This window comes from Clupea harengus, chromosome 13 (assembly GCF_900700415.2).
Source record: "Clupea harengus chromosome 13, Ch_v2.0.2, whole genome shotgun sequence".
Lineage (NCBI taxonomy): Eukaryota > Metazoa > Chordata > Actinopteri > Clupeiformes > Clupeidae > Clupea > Clupea harengus.
In genome coordinates this window covers 5,209,183-5,219,182 of record NC_045164.1, presented here as the reverse complement: position 1 = coordinate 5,219,182, position 10,000 = coordinate 5,209,183, and the positions used below count along the sequence as shown (strand labels likewise).

The 10,000-nt window shown below is 46.0% G+C and overlaps 1 protein-coding gene across 3 annotated transcripts in view; it reads left to right on the top strand.

Moving 5' to 3' along the window:
- LOC105890888 (signal-induced proliferation-associated 1-like protein 2) overlaps positions 1 to 10,000 on the top strand; it is a 107,622-nt gene that overhangs the window by 65,706 nt on the left and 31,916 nt on the right. For all 3 annotated transcript variants that reach the window (XM_031579462.2, XM_031579463.2, XM_031579464.2), the window contains 2 exons: positions 2,518 to 2,792; positions 9,125 to 9,382. In XM_031579462.2, coding sequence (XP_031435322.1) covers positions 2,518 to 2,792; positions 9,125 to 9,382 — 533 coding nt within the window. The remainder of the gene's footprint in view (positions 1 to 2,517; positions 2,793 to 9,124; positions 9,383 to 10,000) is intronic.

The window sequence follows — 10,000 nt, the reverse complement described above, 5'->3', positions numbered from 1 at the left end:
AATTACTGACTTAGAAACTGCTTATGTTTGATGCTTAATTTATGGAAATTTCGACTTCCGAGTTCAGCTGGAACACACCATCAGAATCAAACGGAATCACAAGGAAGCTCAAGGTCAGACAGGCCAGTGGTCACTCTGTTGAAGCTGAAGCTGTTTGGGTTGGGTGGGTGGAGGCAGGTGGGTTGGAGTGTGGGATGGCTGTCAAATGGTGGCTCTTAACCCAAACCTCACACTTCTCTCTAAAGCAGTGTGGTCTGCTGGGGGCTCCATTAATGTTATGGATTCCCCCAGGCCTCAAATCCTCCACGTATGAGATAATAACTCTCATTCCAGGCTCCCACTATTGCACATCCCGGTCACTGAGGCAAGTGTGAAATGTGTTAATCGGCAGCCATGGCGCGTACAGCGGAGCAACCGCAGACACAGGAGCTTTTCACCCCCTCACCTCTCACGTGGTCTACTGGTATACCGTCACGAGACATCTCCCACAGCTCCAGAGCAAGCTTTGTATCCCTCTGTCAAGGCAGGCTGAGAAAGCGTGTGTTAATTGGATAGGAGTAGTCTAAGCACCAACTGGGTTATGTGGCTTTGAAGGGGAGCTTGTTTCCTGGCTAGTGGAGACATGTTTATGGATAAATATGGCTGTGTTGACTGGCTTGTTGTTTGCTTTGTCTGCTCCATTTCTCTAATCATGTGAATAGAGTGAAGGGGGGGGGGGGGGGGGGGGGGGGCGAGATGGGCCCTACTCAACCCTTTTTACAGGAGAGGATTTGCAAGGGATCAGCGCCCTGGAGGTTTAATTACTGACCTGTGGGCTCTCCACACCCCCACGTTCCCATGGCCTGGAGAGCCAGGCCTCTGGCCTTATAGCCGAGCCCTGGACACGGTCCAAGTCTTTCTCAGACACACACACACACACACACTCTAGGAATGTCAATGTTACTGGAAAGAGGACTAACACAAAAAATGACTTCTCTAGACCCATGATTAAAGAAACTACAGCTAATTAACCATCGTCATTAAGAAGCACGTTTTATAATCAATGTGAATGGGAACAAGTTTGACCCATTTTGGGGCTTTTTGACAATTGTAGATTAAACAATACATTCTTTGAAAAAATATTTTCAATTGGAAATTTCAGGGCATTTATAATTTGCTTTTGGCAACACAAAACTGACTTAAATTAACTTTATTTAATGGAAAACCCATTTTCTTTATTCCTGATTAACTTAATTAATCTCATAACTAGCGAGCTGACTTGGGTAATGTTAGACTACACTAACAATACAGTAGCCTACAATAAGCACTGATGGAATCTTCTAAGCTTCCGAACTTATGTCACCGAACAACCCACGCCTGATGACTTTGCTTCGCCCTGGTCAAATGCAATGTTTTTTGATGAAGTATAGTTGAATAACAATTTATTCTTAGAGGTATGGTTAGAAATGTTAAGGGTCTCGCCCTCTGCTCAATGTGTTTTGTTTCAGTAGACAGGAGCTAATTTTCTTCAAGCTTGATAAAGCCGCCAATTCAGAAATAATACTTAATTTAAAAAGGATCGTATGGCACTAATACTAAGCATTGCATACCTATAATATCCACAACTTCAACCAGAAAAAGCTGCAATGGGCACTTATTGAAGACACTCCTGCAGTCCCCCTTTCTTCATACGAATAAAGCAGGGTAGTCAAGCATTAAGAGCTATTGAATCATCTGAGGGTGAATTGGATTTCTTCAGTTCTTCTTGTATACTCTGAGAGACGTGAGTACATCAGGCTCATCACTGCCTAGCGGGCTCATGTCTGTCTCAGAGGAGTGTCTTAGTCTACTGCACAGTGGAGGCACGGATGGACAGGGCGATGGCTGAACATGACGAGTGATTTAAAGCTTGGGTCAACAGCCCCTGTGTCCCGTAGTCCGAGGTCGGGCTTCTGGGCTGCCACGGTGCACTTCTTTAAGTGTGTTAGCATCGCGGCGGTTCATCTCATCATTATTTCCATACGAAAGGCTCTTTAGATTATGGAGAAACACACTCTCTCGCTCTTGCATCAGTGTTTGTGTTTTTGTTTGGAAAGTGCCTTGAGGGGCTACATTTCAGTTTTGGCTCTTTTTCTCACTCTCCTGCCCTTTTTTTCGTAAAGAGGGTTGCATATTTGTGTGTGTGTGTGTGTGTGTGTGTGTGTGTGTCTCTTCCTCTCCGCCTCTGTAAAATGGAGCCTAGAGCAGTTGAGAGTTCTCTCTTCCTTGTATAGGAAGCTCTCCCTTGACTTGAGATGACCCTGCCCTCATTGTTCAAGGACTTAATGTAAACTTCAGCAAGGACTCAGATGAATTGACCTTTAACCTTACCCTATTCTGCGCTTTTTCGCTCTGTCTCACTGTACACACACACACACACACACAACACACACAAACACACACACACACATACACCCACAATTCATTATGTTAAGAAACCCCTCTAACCTTCTGTTACCCCCTTCTTCCCCTCTCTTGTTCGTTCTTCTTGTCTCCCAGATTGCGACGCGGGGCTGCGAGACGTCGGACATGACTCTGCGCAGGAACGGCCTGGGCCAGCTGGGCTTCCACGTGAACTTCGAGGGCATCGTGGCCGACGTGGAGCCCTTCGGCTTCGCCTGGAAGGCTGGCTTGAGGCAGGGCAGCCGGCTGGTGGAGATCTGCAAGGTGGCAGTTGCCACGCTCACCCACGAGCAGATGATCGACCTGCTCCGCACCTCCGTCACCGTCAGGGTGGTCATCATCCAGCCCTATGACGACGGCACACCCCGCAGGTTGGTCTCAGATCCCCGCCACCACATCTCCCGAGTACTGTGGAGTTTTGTAAAGTGAGCAGACAGGGTCTGAAGAGGTAGGATGACCTCAAGCTCGGAGGGCTTATGTTATTCAGTGCTAGCTATTCCCCCAGTGCTGTGTCTCTGCCTTTTTAAGCGGTCAAATTCACCCAATGAACTTGAATGGATCTCTTGGTCTCTCTTCATTTGCCTGTATGGGATCAAAACAACAACAAAACCCAACAGCACAGAGACAGGGCAGTGGTGCTAATGAGCGTGGACAAATGCAGCGGGGAGAGAGTGCCAGCTGGGCTGAGGCGCTAGCACACATGGACAGTCAGCAGTTTTCATGCTAACGATAACAAGCCAGCCCGCTCTTGATTAATGAACGAACACGTCTCCCGGTCACGTCTGATGGCGCACACCAAGAAGCAGATTGTGGTTTATAAGCACTCAGGTCCCCGTTCCACCAATTAGGACACAAGTGTTTTTGGCTTCTAAAGGGAGACATCCCCTCCTCAACCTGGCAAACTGGAGTGTTGTTCCCTTATAATTGAGGGAGTAGGCCATATATCAAACAGAGCTGCGAGTTCAAGAGCTTGAAAGCATAATAGTAAGCTTGTGTGGAGACATCATGTCTGTCTCCTTTTACTTTTTCACTTTTGAGGCTTATTTCTGGAGGCATTAATTAATTGGCACATTAAAAGGAAATAAACATACTGTTTTCTGTTGTTTTTGTAACATACATCTTGATTTCTTGATTGGTTTGAACTGAATCTCTAAAAAGTCTTCATAAGTGAAGGCTCCAGCAATAGCAATGTATTGTAACTGAAATATTCAGTCAATCATTTTGCCCTTGAGTTCGGCGATAGCAGCTGAGGGAATACAACGTTTTAGAAATGATCTGCTGCCAAGCTAATGCAAAACAAAATTGAAATGACCAAATCTCGGCGCAATGATGTTATCAGGATGCAGGGTGTAAGTTCAAAGGCAATGCCGATGGTGGTGTTAAAGGAAATGAAATGCCTTCCATGCAGATTATCTAAACATGGCCTCGCTAGGTGCTGTACAGTATCTCTACAGCTGGAGCCAAACCAACCGTAATCCTCTTAGGGTGATATGTGATAATACACGGTCATGCAATCATAATCTCCATTTGCACTGAGACGCACAGACAAAACAAACCTTCCATAAATATGATTACATGCACACACACACAAAAACGCAGGCAGGTTCTCTCAACGTCTGGGCATCTTGGTGGGATGAGGATCACTCTTAAGACACTACAATTGTGAGAACCTTAGCTGATAAACAAAAGCAACATTCAATCAAATGTCATCTCGCTGTTATCTCACAGTATGCATCTGGAAGAGGTAATGCACCATGCAGCCCATGAAGGGAGTGTCTATTTTTATCAACTTGAAGGCTTTAGTGGGTCAAAAGGCTTCCACGGCTACAGTAGAGGTGGGATTAGTGATGCCATTCACCATGCAAAGCCCACCGCTTTTCTTTATCTCAGGCACTTGTTGAGGGATTTCATCCTCCAGGTCACCCTTCAAATTAGAAAGCCAGAGGTCAGCCAAGGAATCTCAAGGGCTCTCCAGACAGCCTCTGGCTCCCTCTCACTCTAATACCAGTTGAAAGGTATCCCAGTCAACAATGCTCCAGTTTCACCACCATTATGTCAGTTTGAAGGAATCTGTGGGAAACTGGAGGTGGTGGCTGCTACTCGGAGTGTAAAGATAAAAATGGTCAGCTCGGGAACAATGGGAGGAGGGCACTATGCCCTTAACACTGTGACCTTGACTAGAAATAGCCAGAGTTAGAAAACTCCTGAATGGGAGGCAAACATTACAGGCAAGTACGAAGCCCTTTGAGGGAGGATCATTTTGTTTTCTTTTTTCCCCCCATTCCACAAAATGCTATTGCTTGTTTGTGTTTTCATTTTAAAACCCGATGTTCTGGTTGTCAGAGTCTTGGAAAAGAAACCGAGCATATCTTGCTTCCTCAGCCCATTTTTTGTCCAAGCAATAGGATTTATTTATGCTAGACACTTGTGCCTTTTTAAGGTTCTAGTGGTGGTCCACCAGCTTGAGCAAAATGAGATATGGCTCTAATATTAGGCCAGCCTAGAGAATAGATTATTTACACTGGAGACGGATGTGGTTACAAGCCTGTTCAGCAAGAGGGCCTTTTCTGTTGTCACTACGGAGAAGCTTTAAACATTTTTTGCTTGCCTGCTACCCATTGATCAAACTGAGGAGGTAAAACCGTCAGTTTCTTACAGGCAGGCACTGCTTTTAACAACATAGTGTGGTGAGTAAATATTCTGTGTCGGGCTCTTTGAAAATGTAGACGGGCTATAACTAACTGATAAATGTATCCAAGTAAGCTAAACATTGTGGTCCTCTGGGCCTTGAGTGTTTTGTGTGTGTGTGTGTGTGTGTGTGTGTGTGTGTGTGTGTGTGTGTGTGTGTGTGTGTGTGTGTGTGTGTGTGTGTGTGTGTGTGTGTGTGTGTGTGTGTGTGTGTGTGTGTGTGTGTGTGTGTGTGTGTGTGTCTTGGTCTATGTGTTTTTGTATCTGTGTTTCTTTACTGTATAAACTGTGTACATACAGTGAGCGATGCAGGCCAGGCTTTCCTGCCTTGGTTAGCTGGTGTTTTGACTGAAGTGTGCTTTATTTTCCCATGATCCATCTCAAGCCAATCTGACCAGCAGGTTTCTTGGGAAACCAGATTCACTTCCACTGCACGGTCACTAACCATTAGTTATAAAGCTCTCAGATCTATATTTAGTAACTTACTGCTTGGGAATTATGTACCAGCCCTACATGCGCCTTCTAAACTTTTTCTTTTTTTTCTTTTCTTGTAATGACCGCTTTCCAAGTGTATAAAAGACAGCTTTATTTTTTTTATGTTTTGAGCCAGGATTAATGGCTGTTTATATACCATTGACAGTTATATTGTAGAAATATTTGTGCCACTCTGTAGGCAGCTGATATAGTTTAAATTACATTGGATCTCACCTTGTTTGTGGCCATTAAACTTACCAATAAGTAATTCATATTATCTAGGTCAACAATGAATCTAAGTGGTCATAGTCCTCCTGATTTTGTAGTGTGGTCAGTATTCAGGGAAAATAATAATGGTGGGCAAAAGATCACACAGCCAGACCACAGCTATCAGCAGGGCATCACTGATGTCTATTGATAAACCGTTTATTAGCAGCGAGCAACAGCAGCTCCTCTGCCTGAGGCCCAGCTGGTCCTGTGACCATTAGAACAAAGCCAGGGTCTCTCTCTCTCTCTCTCTCTTTAAAAGCATGAGGCCATTAAGCACGGGTTAGGCCTTCCAAGCATGTGTTTTGCCTCAGTGCCGGAACAAAACTGTCATTCGTATTTAAATGTTAAACAGAGAGCTTGATCAGTGTGATGGAGTGGCCAGTTTATTGAGGAACTAAACTCCACAATCTTCCGGGCTCTTACAACACACACTGCTCGAGCCCATGTTAGCCAAGAATGATAAATTAGTCGATTACCCTATCCCACACAACTTGGCGCGAAAGCTCATATCCACAAATTAGAACAGGGCCTTGTGAAATTAACCATTCGGTGTTTATTAAGCAGTAAAAAGACTATTTTTAGACGCCGCGGCTATCGCTGTAAGCGCCTGTGACATAGTCTCTCATCATTTCCCTGTGACACCGGATTCTGTGTGAGGCTGGAGGTTCTGTGTGGTTCTTGGCAGAGGCGGCTGGAAAAGGCAGTTTCATCAATCCTGACCGGCCCAGTAGGTTGGAGAGAGGGGATTTGTTCTCACACCCGGGAGGGTAGGGGTTGGGGAGGGAGGGGGGGGGGGGGGGTACACTCTCCTTCTGCTGGAGCCTTTTCTGGTGTTGGTGAAATTCCATCAGGCCTCAGAAGCTGGCCAAGTCTCTGCACTCCTGATTCGATGGTATTAGCAAAGTGATTCGACAGCGAGTGGATTCCCCCAGGAGCAGATTATTTAGTTAAGTTGCCAAGGACTACACACTCGAAGAACTGTTACTCCAGTCTTGCCTGTACAGTAGTTATTGCAACAGTACGGTTCGAAATTGCAAAAGGGCATATGAACACATGGGCAAGTCATGAAGCGTTGCAGTCATTTCTCACTGCTTGGAACCCTGTGGTGATGGTGCGCTCAGTGATGTGTCCAAGGGGGATGTTTTTTTCACTCTCAAACCAGAGTTCGAGGCTGCATGCATTTCCGTGTGTGGACCAACGACAGCACGGCAGCAGGCCGAGTGATCCTAAACGGAGTCGATGAGATGCGAACGGCGCGCGGCAGCCGAGACCTTTTACGGCGGCGTCCTGTTGACATTGCTTAACCCCTCCTGAAGTTAATGATGTACGGCAAAAGGCCTTGAGGGATACACACTTAATCTGTTTAATGACTGTGTTAGCACCCTCATATGAAGCACTGTGAGCTGGCGTGTTGGAGTATTTAGCGAGTGTTTACGTGTTGCTCTTTTGACACCGCGTTAATGCTTCTTGATTGCGGCAACGGACAAGGGTCTAGATGAATATATCTGTGTTCTACAGGCAAATTATGCAAATATATTCGCCACTTAAGTCCATGTTTAGTCAACTGCTATACTTCCTGTGTCACTTATGTAAATCTATATTCCAGTTTAACACCAAGTCTTGGTGATCACAACCAGTGGCAAAAGAGCTGTTTATTTATGGTGTTTAATATGTATTATCGTCTGGTGTGTGGCACCCATTTAACTTAATAGCCTGTGCATTTGTAAATGAAACCTTGTCATCCCTTAATAAGTGTTTTGCATTTTATTGTTGTCTTATTGTAATGTAAGTGCACAGCCACCAATGAAATGCGTAAACCATGCAACATGCATGCATTTACAATGACTGCCTGCTATAAATGGACATGCATTGAAAGGCATCACTGCCTTGGCTGATACAGTCAGTGCACATTCACTGTATTTTTGATTGAAGAGGAATAATATATGTATAATAACACATATTCACTGGTTAGTGCTGTGGAAGCTGAGTTTCAGGTTTGTTACAGATCCAAGACCATCTGTACAGCAGTGTCAGTAGACCCCAATGAGCTCCAAAGAACCACTGCCCAATAGAGGAGGAAAAGGGGGAGGATAGGAGGTGCTCCCCCCTCCAGACCCGCTCCTTTCAGGTGTATATGAGCCGTGCTCCCAATGCTCCTGGGGTCACTTTAATTAAGGCCCTCTCGGAGCTCTGGGGGTTTGGGGGTGGTCGTATTGACCTCCTCCTTCATCCAGGTCCCAAGTCCCCCAGCGGCAGGTCGGCTCTCTCTTAAGCCTTGGCTCATCAACACCCGCCACCACCACCAGCAGCCCTTTACACAAAGGAGTGCCCCTGGGGCTGTGAGCTGGGGTTGGTTTTGGATGGTGGGATTTGGCTTGAAGGGGGCGGTTTTGTGGATGACTGAGGAGCGGAACATTTATTGAGGCTCTGCTGCAAGTCATTCGGGAACTAGAAACTCTGTTTAACATCATCTCCCTCCACTGTAGTTCTCTCTCTCTCTCTCTCTCTCTCTCTCTCTCTCTCTCTCTCCCTCTCTCCTCACCCCCCAAAACAGAAAATTAATGTTGCATGTAATGTTCTGAAAGCTGGCGGGCAGGCCTGGGGGTCTTACAGCAGGGGGAGAGGAGAGTGGATCCCCCTCTGCTCTTTCAAGGGGAACCCATCACCGGCTTAAGTGATGCTTAAGCAGAGATTTGGGGCTCCACTGGGGCAGCGAATGTGTTTTCAGCTGTTTTTATTACTTCCCCCATGTCCATTCTAGCAGAAGCACTAGCTCTCTCTGTCTCTCAACACTGTTTACACACACACACACACACACACACACAGAGACACTCAAATACACACAAACCTCATCTATGCTCTCCACAGCATTACATACAAAACACATGACGTTGCTGTGCTTGTATTTATTATAATAGCGTGCTATCGTTTCGCTTCATGGACACTCAGCGAAACATCTTTAATGGCTGCCGCGTGTATGTCCTGCCTGCACTGATGGGGTAATTTAGCTGCACCCGAGGGTGTTGTTTTTATTTCTGGCCCCACCATCACGCCTCCGTTCACGATGTCAGCAATAACCCGAGTAGTGGCGAGGGAGAAGGAGAGCAGCTGATCATGGTGATGAGCATGGGCTGTTTCGCTCTCCTTATCTCTCTCTCCCCGCTCTCCCCCTCTCTTTCTTTCACATTCTCTCTTTCTCTTTCTCTCTGCTCGCCCCTCCACTTATTTCTCTCTCTCTCTCTCTCTCTCTCTCTCTCTCTGTCTCTCTCAGGGGCTGTTCGGAGCTCTATCGCATCCCCATGGTGGAGTATAAGCTGGACAGCGAGGGCACGCCCTGCGAGTATAAGACGCCCTTCAAGCGGAACACCACCTGGCACCGCGTGCCCACCCCAGCCAATCAGCCGCTGCCCCGCGGGTCGCCCACCCAGGGCCCTGACCGGCTGCAGTGCCAGCAGATCCTTCAGCACCAACAGTCCTCCGCTATCCCACGGAGCACCTCTTTCGACAGGAAGCTGCCCGACGGGTCCAGGTAAAGCCACTGGTGGCCTACTCACTTGCAGTCACAGATGCTTGCTGCGCAAGTGGATGCACTTCCACACACCATACACACACCCACATACACAAACACACAAATTATAATCAATAATCAGCTTACTTACTTTGCCGCAATCTTGTGCCAGTTGGCACTTCCTCTAATAGTGCTACTGGGGATGTTTTAATGATGTTGGTTATTTTTATAAACGTGGTCTCTATTTGCTATTTGCTTTTTGATGTGTAGTTATTTACTATTACTGATCTACTATTAATCCGAACTCTAGCTAACCTAAAAACTCAGGGAAAGGACAGATGTAAAAACACTCTATTATTTAGTAGTTAATTATGGTGGTTAATAATAACAGTGATTAATAATGGTGATTCATAATATACAAAAGATATAGAATAGCACCTCAACAGTAAATGAACAGCTTGCACATCTCTAAGCCCCAAGGTACTGTATATCAGGCCAGTGGCCGAAATGGACGTTCAGTTATTTGACCAGCAGATGGTCAAATAGATACTTTGTTTTATAAATTTTGAGCTCCCCGTTGTACACTTTCACAGCTCTGAAAAAGTGTTGGCCAGAGGCCCGTTTTCCACTTTCTTTCTC